The 13,695-nt window shown below is 45.7% G+C and overlaps 1 protein-coding gene across 1 annotated transcript in view; it reads left to right on the top strand.

The window, feature by feature from the left end:
- Positions 1-13,695, top strand: part of grik2 (glutamate receptor, ionotropic, kainate 2) — a gene marked incomplete at both ends in the record, with an annotated part of 157,514 nt that overhangs the window by 115,704 nt on the left and 28,115 nt on the right. The window contains 2 exons of the mRNA XM_080857505.1: positions 4,058-4,176; positions 6,829-7,046. Coding sequence (XP_080713631.1) covers positions 4,058-4,176; positions 6,829-7,046 — 337 coding nt within the window. The remainder of the gene's footprint in view (positions 1-4,057; positions 4,177-6,828; positions 7,047-13,695) is intronic.

Genomic DNA, 13,695 nt, shown 5'->3' on the forward strand with positions numbered 1-13,695 from the left:
TGGGGACTACTAGAGCTTTCTTCCGTAGGTTCACAGATCTCAGTTCTGCAAATACATACAACAAAGCCCAAATATTTACCTGTTTTTTAACAATGCCTTTTAGCACATCACCAGTTGTTGTTGTTGTTTATGTTATGATGGTTTGTTGGGTGTCATTGGCCGACTCCGACTCCTCCGCGACACGTCCCCTTTGTAAAGATGAGCAGGTGCTGAAACAGCTGAGAAACTCTCTGTAGTAACCCCAAAATATCATTCCCCCATGAGCACTTTCCTCATCAAAACTTCAGCTCTCTGTTCATCTCTTTAAAAAGAAACATGCTAACAGATTGATTTACAGTATTGATGAACAATGATATATACTGAGACCCAGTAATAGGTTAGGTCTTTAATAGCGCTATGAATATCAGTCACACTGAAGCAGAGACGTACCCAATTTCCTCCACCAGCCGATGGGACCGTACATCGGGGCGGCACATTCTGGTCAAAGGCAAATGTGCTCAAATGCATGCATAGATAGCCAAGGTCAGTGCAGGAAACTTGGTTTAAACACAACATGGACAGGAAGGCGTGAGAGATGCTGGAACATGGACAGGAAGGCGTGAGAGATGCTGGAACATGGACAGGTAGGCGTGAGAGAAGCTGGAACATGGACAGGAAGGCGTGAGAGATGCTGGAACATGGACAGGTACAGGTAGGCGTGAGAGAAGCTGGAACATGGACAGGGAGGCGTGAGAGAAGCTGGAACATGGACAGGAAGGCGTGAGAGAAGCTGGAACATGGACAGGAAGGCGTGAGAGATGCTGGAACATGGACAGGTAGGCGTGAGAGAAGCTGGAACATGGACAGGAAGGCGTGAGAGATGCTGGAACATGGACAGGGAGGCGTGAGAGAAGCTGGAACATGGACAGGAAGGCGTGAGAGAAGCTGGAACATGGACAGGTAGGCGTGAGAGAAGCTGGAACATGGACAGGAAGGCGTGAGAGAAGCTGGAACATGGACAGGGAGGCGTGAGAGAAGCTGGAACATGGACAGGGAGGCGTGAGAGATGCTGGAACATGGACAGGGAGGCGTGAGAGAAGCTGGAACATGGACAGGGAGGCGTGAGAGATGCTGGAACATGGACAGGTAGGCGTGAGAGAAGCTGTAATGGTGGCCTCCCATTTGCTGCTCATGTAGACACGTCTGGTTCTCTCAGTTGTCTGTGTCCTAAAGTGTACTCTGGCCTTGGAGAACAATGGAGGAGAGAGAGCGCCGCTGCACAGGAGATGAGTAATGGCCTCTCAAAGGCCTTCACAAGTTCCTCACTCTCCCTCGCTCTCCCTCGCTCTCCCTCGCCTTCTCTCACTCTCCCCCGCTCTCCCTCACTCTTGCTCTCTTTCTCTCACTCTCCCTCGCTCTCCCTCGCCCTCCCTCGGATCACTCTCATGTGCCGTTTGACTGTGCTGCTTAATGGGCAGGACTTAAGATGATTCAGCGTGGCGAGCGTACATTAAAAGAGGGATTCAGCGGGTGATTAGCATGTCTTCAGAAGGCAGGGGTGGGGAGACGCAGAGGTGGGGAGACGCAGGGGTGGGGAGACGCAGAGGTGAGCAGCAGCAGCAGCGGTGACGCTTGCTCACACACAAGTGGAACACGACAGGCAGACGTAGCTAGTAAACTGAGATGAAGCACTGCTGTTGTGCAGCGTCATGGTGTCGGCGGGAAAGGGGCGATAGAAAAGCAGTGGCCTTGCTTCGTGAAACATTATAGTTTTAGGATTTTAAAACGTTTTAAAATGTTTTATTTTTACCTTTAGTTTAGCGTAGGAAATGGATTTCTATTAACTGAGAAAATTCTCACGAATGTGTTTATAAAAAGAGTGTTGCTGGTGGCCCTGCACCCGTCCTCAAGCACATTCATCAAAGTGTTAGCCACACTGGGAAATCTGTGACAAGAGAAAGATGGTTACCATGGGTAAGCACCCTCTAAAACCCCAAACTAAGACGTCAGACACGAAGCCGTGCAGAAAACACACCATCAGTCTGGCACTAAGCCGCGAGGGGTCGTTAGGATTCCACCCCTCCCTGTCTAATCTGACACAGCCCGTATCAGACATGCGGCGTCTGGACTTCTCAGAGGACAGACCCCCCAGCTCTTTGGATTCCATTAGGAAAAAAAGTCTATTGTTTGGTTTGTCTTTTTTGTTGTTGTCTTGATTCTGATCTATCCATCCTTGTGGCAGAGTTTGCCTCCTGTGCCCGTGCTTATCTTCCCCATACTGACCTTGCCTTGCCACCCCCCTACACACATCCCCACAATCCCCCACCCCACCCCTCCACCCGCTGCGGTTCAGATGACCTGAGATAACGTAAGGTCAGTGTAATTGGATCAAACTGACAGCTAACGGGCCACAGCCACTTCCTAGAGAGGCAGGTTAAACCAAGTTTTTACAATGGGGCCAGTGAGGGAGAGGGCGGGGGTGGGGGTAGCTGGTGCTGGGGATTTGTGGGTTAGTGTTCCACCCCCCACCCCCCTCCACCCCCACTCGTCTCCCGCTTTCTCCCACTCTCTCTGAGCCTCATCCCTCTCTGGTCCTCACAGATCTCACCCAAGGCGGCGCATGGATGACAACCTCCATCTCACCCGTGTTCTCCGTGCCCGGTAATTGGCTTTGCAGTACATGAGCGGACAAGAACACGCAGATGGGAGAGGAGCAAACCCCCACCCCCCCACCCCTCCCTTCCCCTCCTCTGAACGGAAAGGGTCCTGGGTGCTCGGCACATACATCTTGGCAAGGCCACAGTTCAGCTGAACTCAATTTGGCATTGCAAATTGACAAGCGGGGCAAAATCTGTCACAAATTGACTGAGCCGGACAGATTGATTTAAGCCTGAGGATTCTTTTTCAAAAACACAATCGAGGCATGTGTGAGAGGTCCTTGAACAACGTTTAATAACACAATGTAAAAGGAAAAAGAAGGGGGTGGGGGGGGGGGGGGGGAAGAAAATGAAGATGTTTACACGGCTAATCATATGCTAGCTTTCCAGTCCCAGGGCTGTTCAGTATTTGAAATAACATTAATTATCACCTGTAATAAGGATTAAATATGTGTTTGCTACTTTGCTCATTATCATTAGCAATTGAAAAGGAACAAAAAATAGTGTTTTTAAGACACAAAATGGGTGTTGATGAACCTGCATTCATTAACTTCACCTCTGCCAATGTTCTTGACCTTCCCACGACACTGCTCAGACCTCTTAATGCGCATGCAAAGACGTATCTCTCCATTCCTCGCCGGTCCCTGCCTCTGGAGGCGTCTGCCAGCGATATCCCCCTGATCACACCACGGCAGAACAATCAAGATCAGGTCACGATGCTTAATTGTAGCCCAATCAACCTTTACTAATGTAATGTCACTTTTGTTTAACATGAATAAATAGGAAATGTCTTTTCCCTGCGCTACACCACGCCGTGCCGGGAAGAGAAGAGTGGGCGGTGGAAGCGTCAGCACTCAGGCCCTGTTTGATCTGCTGAATTTTAATCAGCACTTGAGATTATCAGGATTATTAGATTTTTTTTGTGTGTGTGTGTGTGTCTGAAGTGACAGTGAAGTTATTCAGATTCCATGGATTGAATTACCCAGCCGTTTGTCTTTGATCTGAGTATGCCAGCATGCACTTCCCCCTCGGCGACTCGGCGGCGGAGAGGTGGAAATTGGAGTGTAGGCTGAAACAAGTGTTTGACTCCATTTGTCAGACTGATGGCACAGATAAACTGTTTGAATTTGTTTGAACCAAAACTCCATTAGCAACTACTTTTACTACCTCTTGCCCACTTAACATTCATAGCATCTTTCCTCACCATCGTCGTGGTAATGTAAGCTAATGGTGCTAATGCTAAATGTATATATATTCAATCTCACTGTTCATGAGTTATTGATGAGCTAACCTTTTTCTCTCCCTGTGTCTTCCTCCAGGTTACATGCACAGCATCTCCGCCTGTAATTGTGTTTTGTTGAATTGAATTCTGAAATTGAACTTGTGTGTGTGTGTGTGTCTTTCTTTGTTGGTTGCCGCAGGTTTAGCCCCTACGAGTGGTATAACCCGCACCCGTGCAATCCGGACTCGGATGTGGTGGAGAACAATTTCACCCTGCTTAATAGTTTCTGGTTCGGAGTTGGAGCTCTCATGCAGCAAGGTAGACGCCCCTGCCTGCCACTTTCTAGCACATGTCCCACTCTTTGCTGGGGGTGACACTCTTGCCCAAACCAGGCCCAAGTTGATGCATGGGTGCCTCTGTGCATGTAGCTAGAGGCAGGATCGGTTGCCAAACTCATGGGTGCGACTGAGGATAAGTCTGAGGATGGTTGTCTTGAGAGGAGTCTGGGTGTGTTGTGCTGTGGATTTGATGAATGTGGATTGGTGAGCCAGAAGGCCGTTAAAATTCTCCGCATGCCAACTCACCCTCTCTCACACACATCACTACCCCTACAACCCCCATCACCCCCCCCCCCCCTTCCTGCTTTGAACCTATCAGGTAAGTGGACCCCCTCACCCAAACCCCCTAACCACCTGATCTCCATGTCACTTCAGAGAGCAAATGACAAGCATAGAGACATTCACAGTGGGTCCTCTCATAGCCTGCCCGCACCCCCAAAAAAGTGCCATTTTGGGTTTCCTTCTGCCAAAACCTTTATGCTGCCACAACTTCTCAACCACTTATGCCATTAAATGACACAAAAAGAAGAAAACTTCATCTGAAATGAAAATGGAATGATTTCATTTAAGACTTGAAGACCTGCATGTTTATGACACCGTTTGTTGCATTTCTAAAACTCACTTAGTTTTACTGTGGCCTTCCTGCCAATGCAGCACATTGAGGACTTAAGGGTGGCTAGCAGTGTGCACTGGCTTAGTAGCATGGGGATGGTCTGGATTTGAGCTGCATCTGTGATGGAGTAGATCTGATAGCGGTTGTACTTTGCTAAACCCCCCTCTCCCTTCCCCAAAGCATTGGTTCACTAAATCTGCATAAGCTGTGATGCCGCCTGTGTGAGTTTATTTCATTTAATTAAAGTCAATTCAATTTTATTTATATAGCACCAAAACAATACAATTGACAGGGCCTGAACCCCCTAGAGCTTGCTTAGAAGTGCACAGCCAGGTGCATGTGTAAAAGACAGTCAGGCAACAAAGGCCAAACAGAAGTAAGAAACTGCTTTGTGTTTGGGGAAATCTTTGCCTAAATGGCAGTAACTATTTTTTCACATCGCTAGTTTTGGCAAGCTAACTTCTGATTTACAGGGTAGTGTTTATTCTGTGTGTGCAAGAGGATCTTTCTAAACCAGGCTGAGACGTTGTGGCAGCAGGCAGAGGAACATGTGGTGCAGGATTTGGGAGACCCACCCTGTTTTTTCGTCTGTGCATGCCATCTCCATGGCGACTACAATGTAGAGAGGCTCCCTTGCCCGCGGCTTGCCCCGCCCCCAGGAAACTGTGGGATGTGTTGTTTGGACATGACGTTACCTTGGGTACATGACACTCAGCCCCAACCAGGTTGTGCCCATTGCCTCAGAATGGTCAAAACCACACTGGGCACTCTAGCACCAGTGGGTGGTAAGGCTTGTCAGCTGGTGGACAAAACTATGTTATTATTTTATGTTTTCATGATCATTGGTTTTGCTTTGGCTTGTTTCTATTTGTTTGTTTGTTTATGTTCATGGGTTATTGGTCTTTTTTGTGTTCCATTTGTGTTTTGTTTTCTATCAGTTGTATGTGTTTGTTTCTGTTATTTGTTATGAGTTATTATTATTCTTTATATACGTCTATATTTGTATTTATAATTTATATACTTTTTTATATACTTTTTTGACTGTTGTTTTTTTTCTGTAAACAAATGAATAGTGTCTGCTGCAAGGGATTATGGGTAATGGCTCTGTGGTCGTTGAATCATGTCTAACTGTGTGGCGGGCTGGCAAGGACAGAACGAATGGCTGAAAGATTTGAGAAATAGAGAGGGTGAAGGAAAAAGGAAGAGATGAGAGAGGAACCTTTCGCTCCTCTCTCTCTCTCTCTCTCTCTCTCTGTCGCTCTCTCTCTCGCTCATCTTTCACAGCACACAGGGACAAACGACTCCAGACAGCGATAGCTGTCATGTCCAAACTTGCTCCTCGCCTGACAGGTCACTGAATGGACTGTGAGAAAGTTAGACAAAGGCCATCTGAACAGGGCAGATTGAAACTAGCTCTGGGGAAGAATGTTTTCCTTATTTAGCTCTTGAAACAGAAAACTCGGGGATGGATACCTTTCCCACAGTCCGTAGCTTTTCGCTGTAGATTGAATGTGCGTGATCACGGCTTTCAGAATGGCTTGTGATTGCCTGCGGAGAACTGCAACCTTATCGCCCACCTCTCTCCTTGATAGCCCTGGTTATGCCCACCACTGCCACCTCCCCCACACACATCTGCTCATTTATCCTGCATGGAATTGCAAACAAAGAAGAAAAAAAAAATCGAGTAAGCCAATAAACTAGTGACCTCTGTAGGACCCGTGTCAAAATACTCACCTAGTATAGATGCATGTAGATAATATGAACCCAGAACACAGTCAGCTTGATTCAAAAAACCTCTAGGCTTGGTTCCGACCCTGTTCAGCAGAGCCAGGCCCACCCTGCGGTTCCGCTGAGCCCGCAGCCACAGCGTGCCAGTCCTGGGCTAACGATCCCTCAGCCGAGCCCCTGGAGCTCCGGTGCTGACCCACACCCACACCCACACCCACACCCCCTCCGCCTGGCCAGAGGTGGGGGCTCGAAGTACCTTCTGACCTCTCTCTCTACTCTACCCTTCACCAGGCTCAGAGCTCATGCCCAAAGCCCTTTCCACCAGGATAGTAGGAGGCATCTGGTGGTTCTTCACCCTCATCATCATCTCGTCTTACACGGCCAACCTGGCCGCCTTCCTCACCGTGGAGAGGATGGAGTCGCCCATTGACTCCGCTGATGACCTGGCCAAGCAGACCAAGATCGAGTATGGCGTGATAGAGGACGGATCCACCATGACTTTCTTTAAGGTGAGCGGTAAATGCCAGGGTTTTTACAACCAGACAAAAGCTCCCCCTCCATCCTCTGTGTTTAGCTGTATGTGGCTGAAAGGGGTGAGTTCACAGTGTGTGCAGTTTGCAAATTTACAACACAGTCCATGTGGCCGTACAAAGGTGACAAAAAATAGTTTGGGAGTCAAGTTCATGCATAACACTGTGGAATGCATGTACTGCAAGAATGAATGGGTTTACCTTTACATGGCACCTGGCATTTGCAGGCACTGCCACCAGTGGTGCTGTTTCCCCTATAATTCTTCTGGTAATATACTGTATGTACTCTCCCTCTCCATAATTCACCTCAGATGGCATTAAGTTAAATCATCCACTTCACGGTAGTGCCGATCCTACGCTGTCTAGCAGCGGTATATTTGCAAAAAAAAGGTTTGATTGCATGGCCTGAGGGAATTCAGAAGCATGTTAGAATGTCTTCCCTGTCGGGAATAGTGGCTGGACAGTCAAGGGGGAATATATTGCTACCCGTCTGGCGACCGCCTGGTCACCACATCTACTAACAGCTAGCTTGGGCTGTGTAATCCTGTCGGTGCTTATTTATGGGATGGCTCTGCGGCCATGAGGCGTTCTCAGGAAAGCCACTGGTCGTCTCCGCTGACATATCTTCTCGGTGCGGGTGTTTGCCCCATTGCGCCTGGGCGAGGGCAGACTGCTGTCACTGCCTGTGCTACTGTGAGGGGGATGTGACACACAAGGGCCGTCTCTGCTAGATGGTTATGTAATCAGTGTTCTTCAGAGGCCGGGAAGGGATCATCTGGTCTTGCTTTTTGTTCTTCATTTTCTTCTTCCTCTATCACGAAAAAGGTCTATTTAAATGGAAGACTGGGAAAAAATAAGCGTGTGATTTATTATTTTTGTCATAATTATTGTTATTATTTTGCGATTTCCCCAGAGAACAGTAAATTGTTTTAGAAACATGCTTCCTCACATTATCAGGAGCTGCCTGTTATGTGTTTTGAAATGCATCACTTTTTGGAAATATAAGTGGCAGTTTACTGAAGAACAGCAAACCAAACACATCAAAATGTTTTCCTGCCATTCAGATTGTAGGCCACCGACTAAAAGTTTGTTGATGTGTCTGTCCGAATAAGACATGATGTGGTCTCTTGTCAAGTCTGAGCTGTGCAGTGGCGTTTACTGTGCTTGCGAGAAACAATATCTACAGTATTTACTGACTGAAAGACGATAGTGACTTTGCCTACACTGTTACCCCAAAACAGCACAGCATAATCTCTCTCCTCTCTAACAATAGCCATCTTAAAGTCTGTTGGATAAACTGATGGCCTTGAAAGATTTGTTGATCGTCATATGGATTAACCGTAAATAGCATGTATTGATTGCGAATGAGGCTCTGTAGATGGGCTGTCAGTCAATGAGGACTTTTCAACAGCACTCAGCCTCTCAACAGTTCGGAGGATGGAAGTCCCATGCAGTTAATGTAATTATTGACTCCGATTTGCTCAACAAAATAGAATAGATAACACATGCATAATAGTAGTAAATTATGCAATGCTAACATGGAATAGTCTCAGATGCACGCTAAAGGGCCTTTCACCATCTCCTAGTCTTCTTCTTATTCCTTGTGCATGTTGCTACCGCAGTGGACCCCATGGGCTTTCTTTACAATAACACTGAATTATTAAATAAGCACAAAACCCTGGCGTATCTCTTACCGCCTAATAAAATTACATTTTATTAAGTGGGCTTCCACAGTGCCAGAGAGAGAGAGAGAGAGAGAGCGAGAGCGAGAGAGAGATAGCCTAGGAGCGCATAGAGGGATCTGGACATGTATGGCGGAGCGTCAAGGAACCGTCGCCTCTGGTTGTGGAGCTCAGAGTTGTTTCGCTACGGCTCAAAGAACCATCAGTGCGCTGTCTCTGGAATAATGATTTGAGGGGAAAAACGTGAGGCGGGAGAGAGAGATATAGACAGACAGAGAAAGAGAGAGAGAGAGAGCATTTACTGAAAGATCCATTTGAAATATAAGAAATGTTTATAGTTTCACAATATAGTGTCTAGACAGGTATCTTTCCACATACTATATGTAAATGCTGTATGTAAATGTACTGTATGCTCCTGTTAATGTGCTTTCTCACATGCTCACACATCCACACACACACACACACACACACACACACACACACACACACACACACACACACACACACACACACACACACACACACACACACACAGCCATTAATCTGCACAAGCTCTACCATTTCCTCTGATGAGAGACTGCGTGTTGCTTCAGTTTAGCGGAGATGTTTTGCTTGGAGGAAGGTAGCAATCTGATCTCTGTTATGATCCTGATGAGCCTGAACAGCACAGCAAAAAATAGCCACTTGTTATCCCAGGCATCTGGAATCGCCATTCATCCATTATTTTTGTGGTGGGTGCAAGGATGGGCAGAGGATAGCCTGTAGGCACTGATGTTACCTTTATGTGAAGCAGCCATTATCAACAGAAACATCACCCAGGTTAAAGTTCATCTCTCATGACCTGGGATTGAGTTTCCCAAATACATTACTCTCTCTTATGTTTGATGGTCGTGGCACAATGATGTTTGGGAGGAGCCCGGTTCAAATCTGCTGTCTAATTTTTGCTTCAGCATCAAGGTCAGATGTGGCTCAGATGCACACCCATAGTCACTCAAGACCACTGCTCTGGATGTGGGTTGAAGACAACGGCCCAATCACTTTTCCCTTTTCTGCCTCTCCTCTCATCTCGCTCCTCTACCCCCTCTTCCCTCGCTCCAAGGCGAGGCACGCTCCATCACGAATGCCTTGCTTCCCTCCCTTCACTTCAAAAGGCATTGTGATCAAACAGTGGATCCAGCTTTTTTCAGGCGGATCCTTCGAAGAACGCCCCATCGCCGGCGCTTTTAGGCTCTCGCTCATGCCATCTCTTTCGCTGCTCTTTTACTCTGCATGTCTTTTTCTCTCTCTCTCTCTCTCACTCTCTCGCTCTCTGTTGTTTTTTCTCAACATCAAAACAATCTGCGGCAGGATTTCGCTGAGCGCAGCACCACCCTGCTCACCTCCACTTTGCTGCCCTTGAGCCATTTCTGTCCCTATGTTTGTGGAGCCATCTAATTCCTCTCTCTCTCTCTCTCTCTCCCTTTCCCTCTCTCTTTCTCTTTCTCTCATTCCCTACCTTCCTCTCTCTCTTTTCCTGTCTCTCTCTTTCCCCCTCTCTATTTTCTTCTGTTTGTGGAACAATCTAATCCCCATCTCTCTCTCCCTCTTTCTCTCATTCCCTCTCTTCCTGGCTGTCTTTCCCCCCCCCTCTCTCTTTTCTGTTTTTCACACCCGTATGCCTCACCACCATGGTACTGCTGTCATCACTTTTTTAAATTCAATTGTGGAGGTTTTCCAACATTAAATGAAATCAGTGGTCATCACTCCACATCTATCTTTATGTCACCCTAGGTCCTCAAAATACCCTACCACTTCTCTTTCCCTAACTCTGCATCATCCTTTCTCCATCAGCAAGTCTCTCCAGGTCTTGCTCAACCTCTCCCTCTATCTCCCTCTCTCACTATCTCTCCTTCCCTCTCCCTATCTCTCATGATTTCTCTCCTACTCACACATTCCCTCACATCTTGGCTTATCAAACCGCAGTAAGTGTTATTATTTTTTCTCATAAAGGCCTCCACCATCCCCTCAGGCCTCTGGTAATCAGAGGTGAGGTAATGACTGGTGAAGGCTGGGAGGGCTGAATCACGCACGCTGATGCAATCGGACCAGCAGGCTCAGGAAGGTGGGGGGTGATTGTGGAGGTCGGGTCGAGGGGGGTTGCTAGTTGTGTGCATCACCTCCAAGGCACAGAATCAGGCAAATTCAATTTCAAAAGGGCGGTATTAGCATGAGCATTGCAGTATTGCCGAATCACAAGTAAATTCAATTTGCGTACAATAATAAAAATAGGATATTAGAATACTTAATTATAATGCAATAGTAAAATATACCAGTATCAATGGATATAGCAACAGTATTTACAACTTGTAATGTTTATTAGGAATATTTCAAAGATTTGTTTAAGTTCTTCTGGGTTATTTGACAGCAGGTTACATATTCCACAGGAGGAGGCATTCATCCCTCTTCCCCAAGAGATGGGATCTTCTCTTTGTCACTGGCAGCCAGAGACTCAGGTGTAATAGCTCTCCTTTAAAAAAAAAAGAATATATCTATGTGCGTACGTCTGATTATTTTGTACATTCCTTGGGAGATGTAGATCTGTCTCCACTGCTCCCTGCCCGCAGTGGGGAGCACATTCTGTCTTCCTGTCCTCATTTTCATTTTTTTCCAATGGGTACTATAATTTTGTTTCACTCTGTTGGTGATTTGGTTTATCCTAATATCAGTTGCATTTTTGCTCTGGTCCTACGGTGTTCACCTACAGTGAGGTGTGTAGATGTGAAATTGAGGAACTTAGGAAAGACTCAGGATCAGGTGAGTGAAGGGGACATTTTCCTTTTCTCAACTCTTGGTATTTGTGACGGCAAGGCTTTACAATGATATGAGTAGGGGTCACTGCCTTTTAGAAGTTTCAAAACCGTGTTCCTCTTTTGTATTTTTGTTTTCCATGGATATTGACCTAATTATGCCCTGCATACATCCCTTATGGCATTTGAGTGCACCTTCCAGATGCTTCTACATATCTCGACATGCAGGGTCTCTGTATGCATCGTTTGTCCCATTTGTTACATTTCTGATTTGACCCCACACCACACTGCCAGGGTGATTGCTTTAATTACAGATTGAAACATTTTCAGCCAGATTCTGATTGGAATTTCTACTCAGCCTTGTTGTGTTATGGCACAGAAGGCCCTGTGTGCTCTTCCCTTCAGATCATTCACGGGAAGGTTGACGTTTCCAGTTTAATTTATTTTTAAACCTAAATAATTGTAGTTGTTAGTTTGTTCAATTGAGTGTTCCTGGGGAAAATGTCAGTTTTGTACCTGAGAGTAATTTTATATATACAGTATGTGTGTGTGTATGTATATATATATATACAGTACTGTGCAAAAGTTTTAGGCAGGTGTGAAAAAATGCTATGAACTAAGAATGCTTTGAAAAATGTAAACAATAAATGTTTATTTTTTATCCATTTACATGGTAAGACTGAGCACAGCAACAAGACACAACGTAGTTATACTGCATCAGCAGGGTCTCTCCCAGACAAAGATTTCAAAGCAGACAGGGGTTTCAAAATGTGTAGTTCCAGCTCTTTTGTGTGACGTTGAGGATCGTAGACGCAGTGTTCAGCCAAGGAAACTTAATGCAGCTGATGAAAAACACATCAAGCTTATTTACCTTCGAAATCGGAAGATTTCAAGCAGTGGCATCAGCTCAGAACTGGCAGAAACCAGTGGTACCCAGGTACAGACATTTACTGTCCGGGGAAGTCTGGCCAGAAGTGGTCTTCATGGAAGAGTTGCAGCCAAAAAGCTCTACCCCGACAAGGAAACAAGGCCAAGTGACTGAACTAAGCACGTAAACATAGAAACTAGGGTGCAGAAACATGGCAGAAGGTGCTCTGGACTGATGAGTCAAAATTAGAAATATTTGGCTGTAGAAGAAGGCAGTTTGTTCGCTGGAGGCTGGAGAGAGGTACAATAATGAGAGTCTGCAGGCAACAGTGAAGCATGGTAGAGGTTCCTTTCCAGTTTGGGGCTGCATTTCTGCAAGTGGAGTTGGAGATTTGGTCAGGATGAATGGTGTCCTCAATGCTGAGAAATACAGGCAGATACTAATCCATCATGCAATACCATCAGGGAGGCGTATGATTGGCACCAAATGTATTCTGCAGCAGGAACATAACCCCAAACATACAGCCAATGTCATTAACAACTATCTTCAGCTTAAAGAAGAACAGAAAGTCCTGCAAGTGATGGTATGACCCCCACAGAGCCCCCACAGAGATCTCTACATCATCGAGTCTGTCTGGGTTTACATGAAGAGACAGAAGAATTTTAGGAAGCCTACATCCACAGAAGATCTGTGGTTAGTTCTCTAAGATGTTTGGAACAATTTACCAGCCGTATTCCTTCAAAAACTGCGCAAGTGTATCTGGAAGAATTTATGCTATTTTGAAGGCAAAGGGTGGTCACACCAAATATTGATTTAATTTAGAATTTTCTTCTGTTCCTTCACTGCATTTTGTTAATTTATGAAGAATTGATGAAAATAAACTGTTAACACTTCCATTTTTGAAAGCATTCTTAGTTTACAGCATTTTTTCACACCTGCCTAAAACTTTTGCACAGTACTGTATATATAACAGTCCTAGGAACCAAAAAGAATCAAAAGCTTTTTTTAAACATAGGGCTTAGCGTTGTAGTGTCTTGTAGTGCCTGAAATATTTCATAGGGGATTTTTCTTTAACTGATTTTGTTCATATTGCTTCAGTTGGACCAGAATAGCTTTTTGTTAATTGACTCCCCAATTAGTGTAGGTTATTGGTATGTTGTGATTTTTTCGGTTCTGAGCGTAGGCTTGTGTTGCTTTATTGTTTCAGAATAAAAAAGGCGAATTAATTAATTACTCGGATCTCTGTTTTTCTGAGCTCTTTTCTTATGGTTTCATTTCTTTATCAAATCAGT

This window comes from Sprattus sprattus (assembly GCF_963457725.1).
Source record: "Sprattus sprattus genome assembly, chromosome: 19".
NCBI classification, from domain to species: domain Eukaryota; kingdom Metazoa; phylum Chordata; class Actinopteri; order Clupeiformes; family Clupeidae; genus Sprattus; species Sprattus sprattus.